General features: G+C 41.7%; 1 protein-coding gene across 4 annotated transcripts in view; it reads left to right on the plus strand.

The window, feature by feature from the left end:
• The window catches only part of diaph2 (diaphanous-related formin 2), a 326344-nt gene that overhangs the window by 167902 nt on the left and 136535 nt on the right, over positions 1-21907 (plus strand). For all 4 annotated transcript variants that reach the window (XM_076149017.1, XM_076149018.1, XM_076149020.1 and 1 more), the window contains 2 exons: positions 14485-14583; positions 18601-18695. In XM_076149017.1, the coding sequence (XP_076005132.1) occupies positions 14485-14583; positions 18601-18695 (194 nt within the window). The remainder of the gene's footprint in view (positions 1-14484; positions 14584-18600; positions 18696-21907) is intronic.

A 21907-nucleotide genomic window follows, 5' to 3' on the forward strand; every position in this document is an offset into this window, starting at 1 on the left:
CAGGCGAGTGCAATGCACTGGAAGCACCACCTGAGAGGAATATGAAACTCTTGGCCAGGTGCTTGGTTCCCCGAGAGAGCGGGGGGACTGGAGGGTGTGGAGAACAGAGAACGTTTGAAGTCCTCGAGGACGACGCTGATTGTGGGTGGCATTGGAAGTCTTAAGCCTCAAAACTTGCTGCCAGCTGGATGTCTGAAATAGGCTGTTTTGCAATTATCTGGGCCCTGAAATGCAGTCGAAACTTGGAGGTAGTTTAGATTAATTTTCTGTGTGTACATTAGAAAATCTGGTGAAAGCGGATCGACTTCTAATATTCTAAGATTGAACACGTACAGTAGCTGAATTGGCTCTTCTTTTTTTCCTGGGCTGCCATTTGACAGCAGTGTGCTTTCATGTATTTATACTTTTAATACTATGTTTCAGGGTTTCCTTTTAATCCAGAATGGTTTTTACCCGAGATTTTTGTGCTTCCAAATATGAGGCACATACTGCCAAAGGCTTAGCTTCTTACATGTGTTTTGGAAGCAACTCAATGCGGCAGATGTCAGAGCTGATGCCAAATGGTATAGTTTCCACAAATCTGAGTGTAATTATGTAGCCTGCAATTAACACTCAATGCATTTTTAAATTACTCAGTTAATTTGTTTATCTGTATTCAGTTTCTATTCATCTTTGCAAAACATAAATAAGTATTAATGAAAGTCCTCACTTGTGCGTTTTGCAGACGACCTCTACCTACCATGCTCTATTGTTGTCATAGGCAACAGCACCTGGTTTCTAAAAGTCAAAGCAGGCTGTCTGTCAGAATGATGGACATGCCTCCCATATCAGTTACATGCATGCAGTGCTGTGTGCACACAAATATACTCATAGTGCAAGTGTGTGCAAATAAAAATGCAGATACACACCCGGACAATATCTTACACCTGCTCACACACACGCGCGCCTCGCACGATCCGGCAAAAGACTACTAGATATCTATTTGAAGGTGATCCCTCGCCTGCTCCTCTGCCCGCTCCGATGGAAGGCTTACCCTGTGCTGCGGGATCACTGTGAACCTTTCCGTCCTCTGAAGTCCCATTGCACTGCCTGGATCAGTTTGAATCGGGTTAAGATATGGTTGGAGGGAGAAAGGGGAAAGAAGGACCAAGAATGTAATCACGGTACATTTTCTTCTCACATGAACTTGGATCAGTGGCATTGAAGTTGTAAATACCTTTATCTTTTGACACCAGAAATGTCTCTGAATTTGCTGATGTTTTTTTGCTCATGACTTTTAAATGAATGGCATAAGACATACTAGACGCAATTCCTACAATTCAGCACTATGACTACCACTGTTTACTTCGGTATGTGTTGACTCACATGGGCCTACTTCTTAGGTGGTACCCATCAGTTCAGAGACTGGTACTTAAGAGAATGACAGCAATAACCATTTTGAGCAGAAAATTGCTTAAGTGATGTACTTGCATGTCAAAGCACCGCAATCTCTGCCATTTAGTGCTGTAATGATGATCTTTTTTTGGTAGTGTGGTTTCACTACTGTGATCTTAAAAGCACATCACATGTAGAAACATGATTTATTTAGAGTTGGCTGGCAGCAAACTCAGTATGTGGTTCCGTGCACTGCAGTATCTGGAATCGCCTTGCAGCTTTACCTTTTTAGAGAGTGATGTGCAAAATCTGTTTGCAGCAAGCGCTCCATCTGTTGCGGCGTATTCAGTGTATCAAGACTTCAGAAGATGAATGAATAAACAGATTGTGTGTATTAGACAATTTTGTCTAAAGCCATGTATTTTCCACACATTTTCGTGCATTTCAACCTAATTCTGTCCTCTTGGCAGCTGGATGTTTGCCAGTATGAATTTGTGGTGTCCCTACCATGATATGTCTTGGCAGGAATTGGCAATTATTCTTTAAAATGTGTGCACATACGCTTTATATGTCAGAGGAAAATCGGAACAGCCATAAAATCCATTTGACAACTGACATTTGCTCACACAACATGTTTTTATCTGTCGTTTAGGGCCATTACAGACGAAGTGGCCGTTTGGAAGGAAATGGTGCAATGCAGGTGCTTTTTTTGTGTGCACGGTTCATGTGTATTATTCCGTGGACTTGTGCTCACATGTTTGCACTTATTTTGTGTAGAGGTTGTTTGAATCCATCAGAGATACAGGCACAGTAGGGAGTCAGAAATTCTAAAGGCTCATGTCAAGATCAAGGTGTGTGTGTGTGTGTGTGTGTGTGTGTGTGTGTGTGTGTGTGTGTGTGTGTGTGTGTGTGTGTGCGTGTGCGTGTGTGTGTGTGTGTGTGTGGTGTTATGGTGTGTGACTGACCACCAGACCAAATAAACTAGAGTGAAAGCATGTATTCCAGTGATCAGCAGAAGCCATAGTACAGGCACTTTCCCTTCATCTCGCCTCACCTCCTGAAAGGCACAGAGCGGCAGAAGATTCTGTACCTGCTTTTGATCAGTACACTACAACAACATTGGTAAAGTTTATGTTTCACTAGCTGCCTTTACCCAATTACTGTGAAGCTCTGGTGGCCAAGTGGATATTGCACTGTCTATCTTCTCTGGGCGTTATGGGGCTCACGTCCTGTCCGGTTTCACATTACACAATCAATGGCTGACCACTTTTTAAAATCTTGGTCATTTCCGATGACCCTCTCACTAAAAAGAGGTTGTTTTGGGAATCAAGCATTTTCTTCCTAAATATCTGTTTCTGGGCAGTTCTTCCTGAGCAAACACACCTTAATACCTCTGTAAAAGTCATTGAGGCAGGATTTACGAGTTGTTGTGCATTCCAACTTCTTCCTTGTGTTTGATTTAAATGTCACCATTGATCACCAATCCACTATAAAAATATATAAATAAATAAAATAAACCTTTAGTCATATTACAGCACTTTCCTGTTTCCCATTGTACAGGCACTAAAAGATTTTTTTTCAAAAACACAATTTCTTTCAGCCTTTCAACCCCTGCAGCTTGCACATATGCATTTCCTTCTGCTTGAATTGTTTGTACTTAATAACAGATGGAAAAGGGATGCTCGGTAAGAAAGCAAGATCAATTCAGTTTATTTCTTTTTTTGGAGTAATTCAGGTGGGCAGCTGTAATGCCATTATTTCATTCCATTGTGCACTGTAGGTCAGTGTGTGTCCGTGTCAGTGCGGCAACCGACCTCCACAAATCACAGCAGTGTGTTCTTTTATTGGACGCCTCAATTTGCTCACAGGCTTCATTTTACAAGGCAGACTTGATCACCATGTGACTGATCCTCTGCCCCAGTTTCCCTTTTACTACCATCAGGTTAGTACTGAATCCCATCAAAGTCATCCTAGACAACAGGGTAGCAGGGTTCAGGTCTCATATACACATCAGCCCACCACCAGAGGCAGATTGCCCACCAACACCATCGATACCCTGTGATACCATTGTTGTAGAAGTTTCAATAATCCAATTAGATTGCTGCTACCTGAGTCATCAGGTGAGCCCCTTCAGCACGCCAGCAAGTCAGTCATTGTCACTCATTAGACAGTTATTATTCATTCATTAAACATAGAATAATTATAATCAAGATTACTCTTTGTACTGCACGACATGTTGCTTCATGGACTATCGCATATCCAATATCAAAATGAAGATTAACGTGTAGGGCCAAAAAGCTGTTGATTTGCCCCTGAACTCCTAAAATAGATGATAATAAATAAAATATTGTCCTGTAAATTGTATTTATTTATTTTTTTTGCAATTTGTTTCTATTGAAGCAAACATTGTACATGACATTGTGCCTACAGTTGTAGGATATTTTGGTTTTGATTTTCTCAAATCTCCCTATATTTCTGTACAAAACACAATATAACAAACCAATAGCATGCCTAGAAGTGGTTAATGTGGACTGGAAGGCTGTGATGTTTGTGTGAGTGGGTAGGTTTCTGATGGGGCCTGTCTGGGTAACATCCTGTGCAACATACGCTGGAGCAGAGCTTTGTTATTGTAAATTCTCATGTTATTTTCTCACACTTTTTTGGTTTTTCTTACCCATTAGCAGCGGGTACTCTATCTTAAGTCAACACGTGTACCTGGAAGAGTAGAATACATTACAGCAGCACAAGCACCTTTTATCTTAAAGGAAACATAATTTGGCAACAGCATCATGTCACTGAATAGGTTTTTACTTTCACCAGTAGGGGACTCTGAGTTTGCTTGCCCGGAGAACATTTTTAGAACTTTTCTTGGTTTCAATGCAGCCACTTTCTCTGTGGCCTACTTATATTTGCTGAATTCTGTTAGGAATGGCAACACAGATGGAATTCTGAATGGGGCCAAACAGGAGGCTTGAAACTTACTTAAAATAAACGTAAACAAACAACCATATGGAAGTTTGTTAATTAGAAAACTACAGAGTCTGATTCAAGCATAAGGACAAATGAACAGATTTGTGAGCACAGATTGAGATTCAGAGTTTCCTACAGAAAAGTGGTCAGAATCACATTCTGTTCAATTTTGGATGGAAGAGAGAAGGTGAGTTTCTTGTGTCTGTGGCTATCAAATTTATAACTATCTTGAGATAAACAAATACCAATGAGCCAGATGGTAACAAATCCAACACCAAACTCTTTGTACAATGAGGCAAACAATGGCCAATGCCTAGTGGAAAGTTTCAAATTCAATTATTTTTGGTGATAAATTTTTTTAATACAAACTAAAAGAAAGCCTCTTCAGGTCTGTATCAGATCATTTGCAACTTACTTCCTGCCCTTACACTCATATTTTTCTTGTCTCCTTTTGAACTCTGCTGGATGGTACATCTTAAATCACGACATGTCTGCTTTGACACCTCCAAGCCATGAGAACATGTTCCTGAGCAGCTGTGAGAGGAATAGTCTTACTGCTTTAAGCACATGCTGGTTCCAATCCCTTTGTATTTTTGACTTTTCGTATCTATTGATGTCTGCATGGGTGGGAGATGGGGAAGTTCATGTGTTTTGTGGCAGTCATAGTTCCAGCTGTTTTTATGTGATTGGGGACTTTTAATTTTAGTGCATATACATGTCTGTCCCAGAGCTGATTGCCAAGGATACACCTATTGCTGCTAACAAGCAAAAAGTCAAGCTGCCAAAATGAGAAAAAGTAATCCCTCCCCCCTTGTCCTCAACCCTCAACAAACCTTGACATTTTCCAGCACAAAAATGTGAAGTATTTCTTAAGTCCTTTCACGCCTCTGTACAAAAATTGGATCAACCTATCGGTTAACCTTCACAAAAAGAAGAGATCATACTCGAGCACATTTCTTCAAAATAAAACATAAGCATGGTCGTCTTTTCCTTGTTTGACAGCTTTTCAAACACCGTTCTTGTCTTGGCAGACAAACTTGTTTTCTGCTCTTAAGCAGTAATGGTGGCTACAATGACAGCCAGAATAAGCTAACAGGATGAATTATTAAGTTTCTTTATAGTGAGAATGAAGAAAGTGACAACTTTATTGCTACTCTTCTGCTATGTAATGCCCCAAAAACAGCCCACAGTTTTGAAGGCTCTATTATTCTTTCTTCCCTCTTCTCTTTATTCACTGTTTTTTTGTCACAATTTAAGTTTTTAAAGCCCTAAACACTCCAACATAACATATCTCATGAAAAGAATGTGAAGAGACAGTATCAGCAGATTGCGAATGTTCTTAGGCAGAATGTAAATCCAACCAGTGTCTTATACTTAAAGTAATTTGTGTTTTACATGCTTTTTCATCATAAAATGTTAAACAAGCAATCATTAAGGAGAAAAGACTGAGTGAATAAGATGGCTTTTAGGATAGGGGGGCAGATAATATTCTTTCAGATCACAAATGTGCAGAAAAGCTATCCTGTCTGCTAGCCTCCAAAATAAGACAACCATTCCACAAAAGCCCTGCAGCTTTTCCATAAGAGTCTAAAACATTGTGAATAAGCTTCAATATGAAAATAACAATGCAAAATATACCGTTGTCACATGATTGAAAGGTGATCACCAGTACAACTTGTCATTTGTACTGGTCACCTGTTTAACCCTCTCTCCGTTTACTTTGGGACTCCTCTCTGCAGCTGGTTCTATGTAGAATGATGCTGAGAGCGGTAATGGAGACCACAGGGACATCAGTTATCCTGCCTGCTGTTCAAGAAAGCGACTCAGCCTCAAATCTGTGTTCTTCATCCCCTGTAGTGACATGAGACCAGCTTTGGTATTGTCTGCTGAGTAGTTAAGGTTGGACAGCATGACTTGGACACCAGGGGCAGCCTTTTGGACCATCAGCTTGTGCCTTTCCAACCAGCACTCAAGCGCATTGGGTCACAACGAGGTGCCTTGGCACAGCCAGGGAATGGTTTCCTCGAACTGATTGGCTGTCAGACTCAATCCATTCAATGCCCCTAGGAGTATGTCTCCATGACCAATTTAAGAGGCAAAGTCAGAGCCTTCCCACACTCCCTGCCTCTGAGAGAGAATGCAACAGGGCTGTGTAGATCTGCACAGATTGAATATACTGGTCGAATGGTTGTTCTAAGACCCAGGTTATTGACAATGCTGAGATATTGATTTAGGGATTTTCATTTTCTGAAAAAGGCTGTGATGTTTTCTCTTATAAATTAATCATTTGTGGTCTGTTTTAACAAAAATGTGTATCTTAATGCAACGGGAAATGTGTGATCTGAAAAATACAGAGACAGCTTTGCATCTCTTGAAGAATAACTACAGTGGTTTTCCTCTGAACTCAAACTGACAGATTTCACAGGAAATGTTAATCCTTTGACGGAATCCTCATCTGCACTTAGGGTAGAAACAGGGAACTAGATCACTAAAGGAGATTTGTGTATGTCTCAATTAGAGGAGGAGGGATTTTTCCCACTGGGCCCTGCTCCAGGCCCAGCTGTGTACCTTCAACCGTGGGCTGAGCCTCTCCCTGCATACTGAAAACATTACTGGCCACAGCGGGATTTATCCTGCCCCCCACGCACACCTTTTATTTAGAGATCTCGGGTAACTAGAACCAGCTGCTTTTAGATTGAGAGGACATCTGACCCCAGAAAACTAGTTCACTCAAAAAGTCTCTCAAAACTTAGAACTGGATGAACTGGAGCACACATGTACACACTTTTTGGAGGGTGTTTTATTTGACACACACCACTGTGCATGTGCTCGTACTTAACACACTATCCTCAGTTCCCATCATCATTATCATTATCAGCCACTTCCCCCAGTTCTTGTTATCATTAGGCATGATGATGATTGCATGGTTGAGCGCTCGATCTCTCTCCCAACTGCAATTGTATTGCAATGGTTCACCTTGGGCCCTTGGGTTGAAGAGGAATATTAAAAAAAACAAAAACAGAACCCAGCTCCGACATTCTCGCTCTGTCAAGGTTAGACCCTGGCAAACCGTGTTAATATGAATGATACTTCATTACATTGCAATAAGCATTTGGTTATTATCACAATCATACTGCATAAATATTGTATGTGCACGTCCACACACGCGCACACACACACACACACACACACACACACACACACACACACACACACACACACACAGACACACACACACACACACACACACACGACAGTTGGTAAGGAAACAAATTCTGGTCCCTGCGTCAAAGCAAACAGGTCTGCTTTTGTAAAACTGGGAGCTTTTGAGATTGAAGTTATTAGAATGAGTTAATCCAGAGAATTATAGGCTAACAAGCAGTTAAGACAGAGAGACCTATTTATACCTAGTTGATTGGAGAAATTGGTCAAAGCTGGATTTTACTGATTATATTGTAAGATCTTGAGTGTAGTCTGTATTTGCAAACATTACTGGGCAAGGCTCTGTGTACCTTTCCGATTATGTGTTTCTCACTAATGGACATTTAGCAAACTCTTATTCCACCCTAACAAGGCCCCTAATGCTTTTTATTTATACATGGATCACTTTCATCTTCAAGAGAGAACTTCACACCTGTTTCTATTTTTGTGAAATATGATACCGATACATAGAATAACAAAGGCAGGGAACCCAACAAACACACAGATCAGATCTGTTTCAATGCCTGGTGAGAACTTATAACACAAACCTTTTATTAACTACATACATTTGGCCTTGTTCACATAACATTTAAAACCAGTGGCTATATATATATGTATATACAGTATATAAGTAGATATAGGTTTATGCATATATATGTATACATAACACCCTAACCCATATACATACAAGACAACTCAACTGTATCTCTCTGTCCAACTGATCCTGTCAGGTTTTATTCCATTATAATCACCCAATGACAGTTCTTCATTCTGTTTATTTCTAGCTACTTACTAAAGAAATAAATAATTCCACACAGCAGATCCGTTTGAAATTGAATTCTAAGGCTCCCGCTGAGGAGAAATAGTCCCATTGCTAATACTATCTTAGCAACTGAGTTGCTATGTAAAGGTCAGGTTCTTTTCTCTACCTGTTGCTCAATGTGGAATAGTGCTTGATGCTGGATGCTCAGTGCTGCATTAAGACCAATGGCAGTAAATTGTTATTGTGGACATTTATCTACCGTAATTTTCGGACTATAAGACGCACCTGACTATAAGCCGCAGAAGCTAAATTGAATGATGTGTACATATATAAGCCGCACTGGACTATAAGCCGCAGGTTTTTTAATGTTTAATTACCATATGTAAGGGTTCGTGCACAGAGGGGATAGTCGGGAAAGAGGCGGCTGTTTGAGGAAGCTCCCATTTATTAACATTTCAACAAACAAGTTGCATATTTGCATAACGTTTTCAAGTGTTACCATTTAGTGCAATAGTAGCTACAGAACATGTGCTATGCTGTGTAAACTGTACTGTATCACATAGCGTTTCAGACACACAAACTTTTCAACTTTCAAACTTAAACGGTGCGCTCCCAGCGCGCGTACCGGCAGTGATCTACAGCAGTGGTCCTTGGCATGAAAAAGATTGAAAACCACTGATCTACATTATAGCCTACAGTAGTACCATAACAAAAAACAAAGCTTACAGCGCTTGACGAGGCAATATCAATTTCCATAATGAGGGTGTCTCACAAACTGTCTCGCTCTCGTAATGTCCGTCTGTCTCGCTGTCGTTCTATCTCTCGTACCATTCCACTTTTACTTTTGCGCGCTCTTTTCCGGACTGTAACCTGTAAAATCCATAGATTTAGGAATTCCCCTAGTGGCCGTTAGCTGTAAAAATCCATAGATTAGCCGCACCGTTATATCAGCAGTGGCAGGCAGTGGCTCAGTGGGTAGAGCCTCTGCATGGGAACCGGAGGGTTGCCGGTTCGAACCCCTGCCGAGGTGCCCCTGAGCAAGGCACCGAACCCTCAATTGCTCCCCCCTCTGCGAAGGGTGGTAATGTAATGTAAGTCGCTTTGGATAAAAGCGTCTGCCAAATGATCGTAATGTAATGTAATGTAATAAGCCGCAGGGTCGAAAAATGGGGAAAAAGCCGCGGCTTATAGTCCGTAATCATTTTGTGGATTTTTTCCAATCTGGAAATGTTTTCACAACCTGGTCCTTTCTGAATTATGTGATAATTATTTAGCGAAACATAAATCATATCCCCAAGAAGTCTGTAATCGTCCGTGAGAGTCTGTGGTTCTTCTCTTCACTGCATTGAAGCAGTCATTACTTTTTCCCCTTCAAAGCCAACACGTGTGGAACACCATATCACATCACATACTGAGCTGCCAAATTAAAGAAATCTGAATAAAAGCCAATCAAATCTGTAATCACAGACTCCCCCAATGAATGGTTTGTACTGGACACATTCATTGTATGTTAGTTTATAAAAGTGTGAGTGTGAGTCTTCAGTAAAATGTTCAGCCAGCACACACCTCAAAGGTGAAACATGTCTCTGGTGAAAAGGAAACCGAGGCACAACTCCGATTAAGACCCAACCTATGTGGTCTACACAACTCAATCCAAATCCCAAATAACATGTACGGGACCAATTCTCAGCACAAAGTCAGAGCAAAGCAATTTGTAAGTGTCCTCTTGGGGGAACTTGGGGAAATTGTTAGAGAGCAGCTGGGAACACAAGATAGGCGATTTTCCTTGGAAGGCTGTACGATAACGAGAGTTCCTACACATTTGGACACGTATTTGGTGATACATGAAAAAGTCCACCTCTTAAACATACAGGGACTTTCATGTGTTGCTCACCCCCAAGTTTGTACATGCATTAGTTAAAATACAAATACCATTTAGCCTAATGTAGTCCAGTCTAATCTATGTTTCTTTTCTGTCAAATGACTTATTTCACTGTGCCTGTATTGGATCACATCAAGTTCTATTTTTCTGTTATTTCAGTGTGAACACAACATGTATACTACGTTTCCTTTGCTGTGGATTTGGTATTTCAGTGCAGCAGGAATGGCTGAGGCCAATGACTCTTCCTCAGAATCCATCTCCTTTAGAGAGGCTGGCAGCTCTCCAGCAGCTCAATCCTCAGTGTGAGTCCCTGAGATGGAGGATGGGGCACATGTTTGCAGGCAGATTGCACATTTGAAGGAATAAATTGCCTCATAGCGGGCCAGACTCCACATTGTCTCTTCCACTCTGTGTTGCTTTGCCTTTAAATATGTTTGTTGAAGACCTGTCATCTGCACTTTCATTTATTTCTTTTCAAGGCCCGCTCACTTTATGGTGTCTGGTGGCCGGACTCAGCCGGACAGTCTGTGTCCGGAAGTGAACATGTGGTAGTGTTTAGCTTTGTAATGCCCTGGGTTTTATGGATGTCTTGTGGGAGATATCATATGGAAGGCAACCAAGGCAGTGATTTTGGGCCAGCTAACAGACTGGACGTCCAAATGTTGGAGAACTCTTGTTATCACAGAGCCTCTCGAGGGTATACCTCATTCCAAAACCCACAGAGAAGGCTTAACAGAGAAGCCAAGTCATCCTTAATAAGCTAGATCTGTTTTTATTCATGTACTGTATTATTTTTAATGAACCCTGCTATCAATTTTGTTGACTCTTTTGGCACTGAGACACTTTAACTCCCCCAAGTTAATGGAATGTGTAACAGTGAACTTCACCAGGGAGTTCTCCTCATGTGAATCCTTTTTATGTTTTTGTTAAAACATGGTTGTCAAACACTCCCATCTGCGTTTGCATGTCTCAAAATTCTTCACCATTCAAAGTTAATATATTGAAGTGCAAAGCATTTATATTTCCCTGGCACATTTCTCTCCTCAGATAAGCATGGTCAGTATGAAATCACAAGCGTTTGACCCCAATTCCCTTAGAGAACCATCCGGCCCATCAATCAACAATGTAGAAGTTGGTCTAAATCATGCAGAGGGTGTACTGCTTGGAAGCCGTCCTTCATATTAAAAGGATCTTCTTCCAGTCTTTCATGGATGAATGGCTTTCGTCAGTTAATTACTCTGTCCTACGCCACACTCGTCACCTTATTCCACCCCACAACAATTAATAAATGACTATGCCACATGTGCTTGTGTTTGAGATGTTGTTATAATGATGTCCTGGTCTGAGAGGCTGTCAGAGAAATTGTGCATCTTTCTGTGAAACATCACTTTATATTACCACTGTGTATGACGGGCTGAAGGCAACACTTTTAAGTGCCAGAAACCACTGCTACATTATGCCCATTGCAAACAGTTTCAGACTACATGGATACATGTGGGATTGCATTAACAAATATAAAGCTGTGCGAGAGGGAAGGCATTGTTGTCACAGTATTATGTTTTAGCCACTCGGCAAGTAGTAAAACACGTTTAAGAGTTGGCGAGGACTGTGATCAGCTGTTGTGAAACTGCTCTGTTGGCAAGGTTAAGGCGTCTTTGGCTGTGGATACTATGGTTAGTCAAACATTCCCACAGTCTTGAAAATCTCTCGTAATTTTACTTGACCCTATTCTCATGGAACGTCTACATTTGTAGTAACTGATAATCATTCTATCTTGGACACAATTGTTGGAGGTTCTGGTAAACCATATGATGGAAATGTGCCACCTGCAGCCATCCCCTCCATACATCCGAGACTCTGACTTGTGTGACAGATAGATTGTCTACAAGCCCTCCAGAGCCCATCAATCCCCATCTATGCTCAGAGAAAACATGCGACATGTGGCATAATTGAGTCGGCCAGCAAATACTGTAGCAGAAGCCCGCCAACTGTTGCCACTACCAATACCCAGTGGAGGAGCTCTAAGCTGTGTAGGATGGTGTCAGGAAGGGATGTGCCTGTTTCAAGTTATTAAAGTTGCTATTTCTCGGTTTAATTTGAGATAGTGTGGGGCTCAGGACACCAAGGTGAAGACAGCTGAGGCACTGATGGATGAGCTGGAAACACCCTGCTGAGAGTGTGAGGTACATACAGTAGGTGAGATATTCAAGTGACAGTAAATGGAAGATAGTGGAGGTTGAAGAGAACGATTTAAGAACAGCGGCCAGTCAAATTCCCCTCCTCTGTTTAATATGCACTCTGTCTGTAGGGCATCTTCTGAGGTATATCATTGTTTGCCAGTATTTTATTTTTGCTGGCTCACTTTCATAGTCGTAACCAGACTTTACATAGCCCAGAGTAGATGAAAGAACAAGTCGTTTTTGAAAAGAGACGCTAAGGCAACTGGTTCTTGGAAGAGAAAGAAAAGAAAGACATGTCTCACACATGTACACATGTACATGTACACATTTCCCCTTGCTCATCTTTATTTAAGGTAATGTCTAAAAGCCTGGGGTCTGGGCTAGACTGTTTTCTTATTTAGTTGGAGTCGACCTCTTTAATGCAACACACTCAGATTTGGCCTCAGGTTATTTCTGGATAATTCCATGACCAAAAATCTTGATATTCTCAAAATGTACCATCTTCCACAACTTCAGCAAACATTTAAGATGTAAGATCTATCACTGAACAGCACAATTTGCCCACTCCTGTATGCCTGTTATTCAGATGCAGTTCTCTCAGTGTCATCTACCTCTGCTTTCAGCAACTGCTTTCTCCTTTTTGCCCTTAGCCCACATCCGACTAAAGCTTTGTTCGAATGTGGCCGTGAAAGCTCAGCCTTTCACCTCGTCAGTTGTATTTATTTTTTGGGATTGAAAAACATCTGCACTTCAGATGCATTGGCTTACAATTCCTCCTTTACTCACCTTGCTCAAAGGCTCTTAAGTGCAAGTGTAAGTGCAAGCCACTGGATAATTTGCTTCTCTGAAATCCAGGTGCAGCAATTTTTTATTTTTTTCCCTTATGTCCCATATGCTCTGAATAGCCTTTGGTGGAGGTCATAGTGCAACCAAAGGAAAGCAGCTGAGAGACATTTAAACCAATATATTGAAGCAAAGGAGCAAACCCCCATTTTAGCTCTGCTTTATACAGTAAACAATTCCATCCCTAAAGACGTTTGTTGACAGCACGGCCGGTGCGTTCAGCATTAGCTCTTCTGCCTGCCCGGGAGATGTTGCGTCTTTGATTGTTTCTTCTGATATGCACGCCGTCACACAGGGAGCAGATTTGTTTGTTCTGTATATCCTGGGAGACTCCCACCTTAGACTTGAACAGAGCAGTTATGATGATTAGCGGCAATGCATGCTGTCTCCCACAAGCCAACAGCAGAAGAGAAAAGAGTTTCCTTCTTTCCATAATCATAAAACTGTTTCCTCTGTTAACTTCCCAGTCTCATTTTCACCACATTGATTGAAATCTTTATGGCGTGTCTGTAAGGATTGACTTTCCAAAGAGTCCTCTGTTCAGTCTTCTGTATGTGTACAACGCTCTTGTGAAGCTCGATGCAAGCGAAAGATACAGTATGTTAATAGTATTGTTTACTCAATAATGTCTCCATCCTGAAAACGGAGGTCTTCTCTCTCTCTGACCACTCATTCGCGTGATAGTGATTGTGTGGCAGATTCTCAGGAAAGAAAGCGTGTTTGTCAAATATCTACCCACTGTCACAACCACAGAAATGCTGGCACACACACAAACAAACTAAAGAAGAAAAGTCATCTGCAGGACAGTGGGCCGATGCTGTGACTGATGTTTTTGCTGACACACATAATGACGATGTAGTGATTAGTAGATAAGCGAACAAGCATCATCTTATGTGAGAACCACATTTTTTCCTCAATAATGGGTGTATCCATATCCAGATGTTTATAATATTCCTGCGCCTTACATCGGGATATACTTTGTGCGGTTGATTGTGTACTGTGAATTAGATTTGTTAGTGATTGGATCCAATTAATTGCCACCTGGATATTTTCAGTTACAGCAACAGCTACAAAAATAACCTTCACACCTGCTGCAGCAGTGTCTAACCCACTTTGGACTATTTGCTTCTCCATAAGTAAATTACGGATTTATGGAGATCAGTTAGTTTTTCATTTAATAAGCAGTCGTGTCAATACTAATTAAAGAACCTCATTTCTAAAATGTCAACATATTCATTGATATTTACCACCTTTTCCCCTTTTCCTTCCAGTGAAAAAACAGTTGGATGAGACTGATGACCGCACGCCACAGTTCAAGAAGAAGGCAAAAGAGCTCCGTGTCCTGGATTCCAAGACGGCGCAGAATCTTTGTATGTACATGCAGTTTCAGTATACATATATACTATTACATCTACACTGTACTATTAACTTCATTTATGAAAGGTTTTGAAAGTGTTTTTTGTTGCAATTTGCAGCCAGATACCATGTGTTTATCATGAAGCCCTTTCCCACGTCACAAATGGCGGTGGTACTTACCTTGACGCCTGTTTAAGTCCAAATGCACACATTTTTGCTTTATTTGTTGCAGTATAGGGTGGAAGGGATAGATTCTCGCTCTGAGGTTGGATCAATAAAAACCTCATGCCTCACTGTTTGTCCTGACAGCTCCAGCATATGCACCATTTTTCCCCCCATGAACTTTCCTAATCCTGTATACATAAAGTGTGTATAGATTTATTATGCTGAGAAATGGGTGACTGCCAGAACCCTTGTATAGTTTGATGGGTACAGCATTAGAAAGCAGATTTTATTGTGTCCCCAGACCTTTTGGGTTTTCATCTGCAGCCTTGATATTCCTCACCTGATGTGCATCGACTATAATTCCTCATGCAACATACATGTTAAAGATTATAGGTCCCCTCCCCTGCAAACTAAATCGCCCCCCCTTTGTTTATCCACATTTGTTTCTTCTTTATGTGAGAAAATGATATTTATGTGGATACATTTCTTTGCACTGGGGTTGAGAGTTGCACAACTTTGTGTGAAGTAGAATTTCAAAACACACAGAGATAAACTATACATTGCAGAAGCATTATCTGTACAGCAGTACAAACACTTTTACAAGGAGGCCATGTGAATAAGTTCATTGGACAGAATTCTGGGGTCTGATGTCAGAAATGAGATGACACATAGATGCGTGTGTGTGTGTGTATGTGTGAATGAGTATGTTAACGGTGTGTACACGTGTGCACATTTGCATATGTAAGAGCACCAGTTTGTGCATGCTTGCGTAAACACTTGTGGGTTGCAACAGGCTTGATAGGTGTCACTGCCATCTTTGATTACAGTTAGAGCAGATGGGCTTCGGTTTAATATGAAGCAGAAATTCTCACCTCCAGCACGGCGATGGGTAGGACACCTGCTCCTAAGCAGTTACCCCTCGACGTCTTTGACATCCTGCAGAGTCATGCATCATATTCAGTGTCTGCCATTGAACCCTGCAATCTTCCTTTTCAATTTTGATGCACGTTAGCGTTGAAAGGTCAAAGATGGTAGCTAGTGGGGGGTGGCGGGACAAAATGATTTGTGATGTGATATGAGCTCTATCTGTCCGTCTATCTATCTGCCCATCTGTCCCTATGTCTGTCTTCCTGTCTTAAATGAGTAAACACAAGGGGTGGGTTAACTGTAAAATTAACCTGGCATTGAGCTATCAAAGCAACATTCAAATTTGCACAGCGGTCAAGCAGCCACATTGTGAGTGAGAGGAGCTTAAATGGCATTAAGATCTGAACAATTATCTTTTATTAACTGAGTTGTAAAACGTTATGTGGCATTTACAACTTCACATTTGATACAGGTCAGGTTAGCCGATCCAGGGTTAAGGGAGATGTAGAGCTGAGTATTGTTGCTATGAATTTAGGGGCTGTGTCTGCAAACTATTTTCAGCCGTATTATAGCAGAAAATACTAATATACCTAAAATCGCACCCTGGGGAACCCCACATGTCAGGGGCAGAGGTGGAAGAAGTCCATTCTGCTGCTAAAGAAGTTAACTTTAACCAGAACCATCAGGGCAAAACGAAATGAGATGAATATTTAATGCCAGCTGACTTTTCAAAACATGCTGTGAAAATTGAGTGCTCTTTTCCGGTGATTGTGAGGCTCAACTCAAGAATGATTCAAATAGAACAGTTGCATTTGAATCAGCTGCAATCAGTAAATCATTAGCAATCTGACAGAAGCCAGATTGGATTTTATTTTTAATATATCAAGTTCAAGTACATCACAATGGTCTTGATATAAACAAAAACTTAGAAATAGATTTTCCTTTATTTAAAATCAGTCGCACCAGAAACGGCTCCTTATGCAGGGTCTGCCCCATCTTAGGGGCGGCAGTAGCTCAGTTCATAGGGACTCCAGTTTGCCTCCAGGGCACTGCTGAGGTGCCCTTGAGCAAGGCACCAAACCCCTAACACTGCTCCACGGGCGCCGTGACATGGCTGCCCTGCGCTGACCCCTCTGTAAAAAGCATGTTTGAAGAGGCCCACGCAAGACAAATTTCAAATTGCCGTGTTTGCATGTGTGATTTGACCCAATAAAGATTCTATTGTATTCTATCTAAAGTGGAAGACAAATGATAATGTAATCAATATGGGGTCCACCTAACGCTGCACAAAATGGAGGAAAATTGCGAGATGTGATAACCTACTGGATGATGTGATGATTCAGTGATTAAGGCATCCAGTATCAAACCGTCCCCGCGGAGATAAAACTGTATATGGTTCTGCTCTAAGCCTTTTGTTAACCTCAGTGACTTTTTAAATTCAATTAATTTTATCTCATGACTTAATCGCGATAACAAAACCGACGTGATACATGTACATACTTCAGCTACCGGAGATCATTGGACAGAATCATGCATGTTTCTACTTAGTTGGTCACACCAACTTATGTAGAAACATGCAAAAATGTATTTTAAAGTGGTTGAGTCAAACCGGACTTACAGAAAAGTGTGAATTCTGTGTACGTGTGTGTTCTCGGGGCTTTTTAATTATGGTCAGCCATCATTTTAAAATGCATAACAGAGCACACTAATAACAATCTGAGAGTAGCAGTGCACATAATGACCGGTGCAGTCCCAAGGTAGCCGACTAATCTGAACTTTATTAAAACGTTATTTTAAGCCGTGTCTTTATTTTGCATATATGTCACCCACACGTCCCAGCTTTCATCAGACTCCCTGCTTGTAGTGCATGAGTACAGTGTAAAGCTCTCACTGCTTAAAAGGATTAAAGTGCTTAAAATCTATTTCTACAGCAAAAATAAAAGTGTTACAAAATTAGTGCCTGTTAATGCAATCTGAAAGAAACAAATTCCAACAGTAGCAGCGGTGTTGCAATTTTGATACTCTTCCATGGGCCTTAGCCAACTTAGCTGGCACCTGAACATCCTCTAAGAACTCAATGTTTTTGAGTTCTTACCCAAGTGGACACCACGATTTCATTATGCTGCCGACGTGCTGCGTGTCTTCACTCGTCTTATCGCAGGTGAGCTTATTTGGAGCCAAGAATTGACCAAATAAGTTCAAGGAAACAATACTCAACGATGCAACAAACGATACATTTTAGCGGTTGGATGGCGTCAAAAAATATTTCTGCCCGTTTCATCACGTCTTACCCCCTAGCCTGTCTGTTAACGTCTCTACGGATGTACGTCTCTACATCTTCCATACATCTTAAAATGACTGTTGGCAGCCCAACACCCAGGAGAAACCGATTCAGCTCCTAAAACAATTGACAGTATTTTATTTTTCCCCATGAAAATACAGTGATGGTTACAGCAAGCGTACAAATGGTCATACTCCATCTCCGTTTGTTGCGCCGTCAAGTACAGGCATCCTATCCCGCTGCTGCTGCTGCAGTATAGCAGCTGTTGAGTGACTCTCTTCCAACTCATTACTGAAAGTCCACCTGTGACTTCCACCTGGATTCACTATCGGCGCCAGTTTCCACTGTAGGCAACCCACCTGCAGAGCCAAACACCCACCAGGTTCTTCCCAGAGGCGGATACAGTGTTCTTCTATATATCCACTCAGATAATAAATGTAGCACTCCACTCCAGTACAGCTACTATAATAATAATGATAATAACAACAATGAAAATAATACATTTTTGTGAATTGACACACAGTTCATTGTTGCTGGGTTTCTTTCAGGGTGACACAAACTCTCCTCATGGGTCAGTGTATTACTTTTTCCAAGTGACAGGTTATGTCTGCGGTCATTTTGTCTGCGGTGTCGAGTGCTGAAATGTCTGTTTGAACCCTGTGGTCTAATAAAAATAGAAAAGAGGAAATGACTCTCTTCTCTCTCTCTATCACAACAGCAATCTTCCTGGGCTCGTTCCGCCTGCCTTATGAAGAGATCCGGGACATTGTGCTGGAGGTAGACGAGGAAAGACTGACAGAATCACTCATCCAGGTGAGAGAGGTGTTCCGTGTGTTAGTCACACACCCACACACACACCCACACGGACGGATGGACGCACACACACATACATCTTTTGTCTCCAGTAAAATAATCTCTGCTTGTGTTTTCCTCTCAAAAACGTATGTGAGTATGTGTGTTTGGGTTATTATATACGAGAGAGAGAGAGAGAGAGACAGAGGCTTGTGTTTGAGGCTTTGTTCAGTGTCTGGTGGCGAGCATGGTGACCCCATTTTTAGACTGTTTTGGTCCCCATTTGGCACAAGTCAATCCCCCCCATTCTCTTGTGAACCATAGAGACTCCTCATTCATCCTCTTATAAAGGCTGAAGCAAGACGCGGCTTGGCAGAGTCTACACAACTCCACCCTCCTTTCCCTTCGCCTTTGTCTTAAACCATGATTGATGAGCTTTCTAAAGGCTCTCTGTTTTCTTCTCTTAGAAAGCATTAATTGCAAATGGGCGGGTGCGTTTGAGGTAAAGATGCATCATTGGGCAGCGTGAGCTGCAATCTGCGCTGACTTTGCCTGCCCTATCCCTTTATCAAGCGTTTCTGCAGTCCTGTTGCTTTCTCCCTCTCTGTTTAATTTGAGAAGTAGGAGGTGTAGGTGTCAGGAGTGAGCAGTGGATGGAAGACGTGATTGCAGTGGGATATTGGCATTCATATACTCTGTTCAGCATCCAAACACCAGTTATGTTGTGTTTTAAGTACAACTAAGTGGCGTTTTGCAAACATGGTGGTCACCTGAACTGAGGTTGACTTCTGAGTCCTTCCCTTCTACCTTTTACCCACATGGGTCATCAACAAACACGCTGTGTGGCTTGTCTACTTCCTCCCCACTTATGCAAGGCAACAGTAAAAGGTGTTGAGGAAGCCTATCTTGAGAGCTGCCCTGCAGGACCATTATTTTAAGCTCTGATAACCTTTAATTTGCTGGCAATCTGGCAGAGTCCAGAGAGTAAGTTATGCCATGCCAGACCCCTTTCTGTTTTGTGAAGGAGAAAGGAAGTTAATGTGTTGACCTTTTCCCATGTTCAGCCTTTTTTTTTGGCAAAGAAGAACAACTGTATATCTGCCAATAGTAATGCCGAATCCAGTCCCCGCAAGCTTCTTCCTCCATTTTACTCAGTGGTGTAGTCCCACTGATATACAGGCACCTGGTGTATGCCGGCTACAAATCAACCATAATATGTAATGTTGCCTTTTTAAATGTCCCAATTTGCATTTCAAGTCAGGGACATAGAATTCAGCCTCCAAGTTCCTTTTATTTAACTTAACAAAATGCTGAATGCCATGTGAATGAAGGATGATGAGGACAAAACCACTATTCATTTAGGTTTTTTTTTTCTGTGCTCATTACAAAGTGATAGAAAAGTGACATAGCAAACTGTGTGAGTTTTTGAATGAGCCTCTGTAGAAGGAACATTTTGGTTGTTCACAAAGACATAGCAAATCAGCTTAAACCGTCTAATGTCATAAAGTCGCGGTGAAGCAGAAGGGGCCAAGTGAGGAAACTTAATGGGGGAGAAGTGTCTCACTGTGTGTGTGTGTGTATCACTGTTTGTTAGATAATGATGCTAAAAGTGGGGGGGAAACTGTGGACCTGACAGCTTGGACAACTTCTTCCAAAATACTGTGTGTGTGTTTCTTATCCTCCTTGTTTAAGTATATCTTCTTTCATTTCATTTGCCGCTCATCTTAATAGGACTCAAATCAAAACATACTGTATTCCTCTTTACTGTAGATAGCTTGTACATGCAGCTTAATCTTAATTTAGACAAATTTAGAGCACAATTATGTAGAAGTGATCTAACACAGTAAATGAGGTGGGAAGGAATGAAGAATCCAGTTGGAGCAAAACAGAGTCACTGAGCTGGAGCGGAGACTTCCTGCTGGGTGACACAGTCCTGAGTGTGGGCTCCATCTGCACAGCGCTCATCTACACTCATTACGCTGATTAATCTCTCTACACCACCCACTTTCAGCCACATGCCAATCACCATTTACCCACTTGGACAACTGCACGCACATCACACACACACACACACACACACACACACACACACACACACACACACACACACACACACACACACGCACACAGTACAGAGCACAGAGATGGTCTCGTTGCCCTGGATAATTGGGAACAGTGAAATATGTAGGGAATGTTTTCAAAGAAGGGGAGTATCTGGCCTTTGAGCAAACTCTCCATCTTCCCTCTCTTATAAAATGTGATTTTACATTCCTTCAACAGTGGGTAGCTGGGTGCTGCCTGTTGCTTTTGGTCTTGACAATGAAAAGCAGAGAAATTGGTTTCGTGATAAGGAAATATTGCACAACACCGGAATGAGGCGTAATACACGGCTCGTATTAATTGCTAAGTACTACATCAACACAGAACATGTAGTGATGCGCAGATACCATTATCATTAGTTAGATAACGTGAGCTTTTCCAGCTCAGATGTAACTGTAAAAATGCTAATGAACATTCGGGGGCTTGGCAAGGGATAGATGTGACAGCGCTGGGATGCTTTTACAGCGCTAATACAGAGACAAAGATCTTTTGCGCACATGCCATGTAGTTCAAAATTCTCTCTGTGTTATTTTGCAAAGAGTGGAGTGACATAGCAAGGAATTAATTGATAGATGGCAGGATTGGATAAAAATGGACAGAATCAAAGAAGCCAGAGGTATCCATAATGCATCTTAAACTCAGTTAGTCAATCTTATTATCTCACCTCTCCGTCGCCTTGTCTAATGTAATGATTTGTCAGCAGAAAGTGTCAGCGTTCTGGCCTTGAAGCACCCCTACAATGTGTCACCCTGGCAGAGGGGATAGATAGGACTTGATTGGCTCTTCTTATTCTGCATTAAGCCCATCAGCGCATCTCGGATGATGTACACATTCCTGAATGCTGGCAGACAGTCCTGGCTCTCACCGTTCATTCAGACTCGCCATGAATTCTTGCAGTTCCACTTATATTCACCTCCACTGCACTCAGCGGGCTAACATAAGTTTATGCAAATGGATAGACAGCGTCCATTATCCTGTCTTTCTTCCAACACTGTTATTTATCATCCAACCAGGAAATGTGTGAGATCTCTCTCTCATTCTCTCTGTCTCTGTCTCTCTCTCTCTCTCTCTCTCTCTCTCTCTCTCCCCCCCCCCCTCCCTCCCTCCCCCGCTCCCTTTATACATTTTCTTTA

This window comes from Genypterus blacodes, unplaced genomic scaffold (assembly GCF_046128005.1).
Source record: "Genypterus blacodes isolate CSIRO-AG114 ecotype Tasmania unplaced genomic scaffold, CSIRO-AGI_Gbla_v1 ptg000044l_1, whole genome shotgun sequence".
In the NCBI taxonomy this organism is placed as follows: Eukaryota; Metazoa; Chordata; class Actinopteri; order Ophidiiformes; family Ophidiidae; genus Genypterus; species Genypterus blacodes.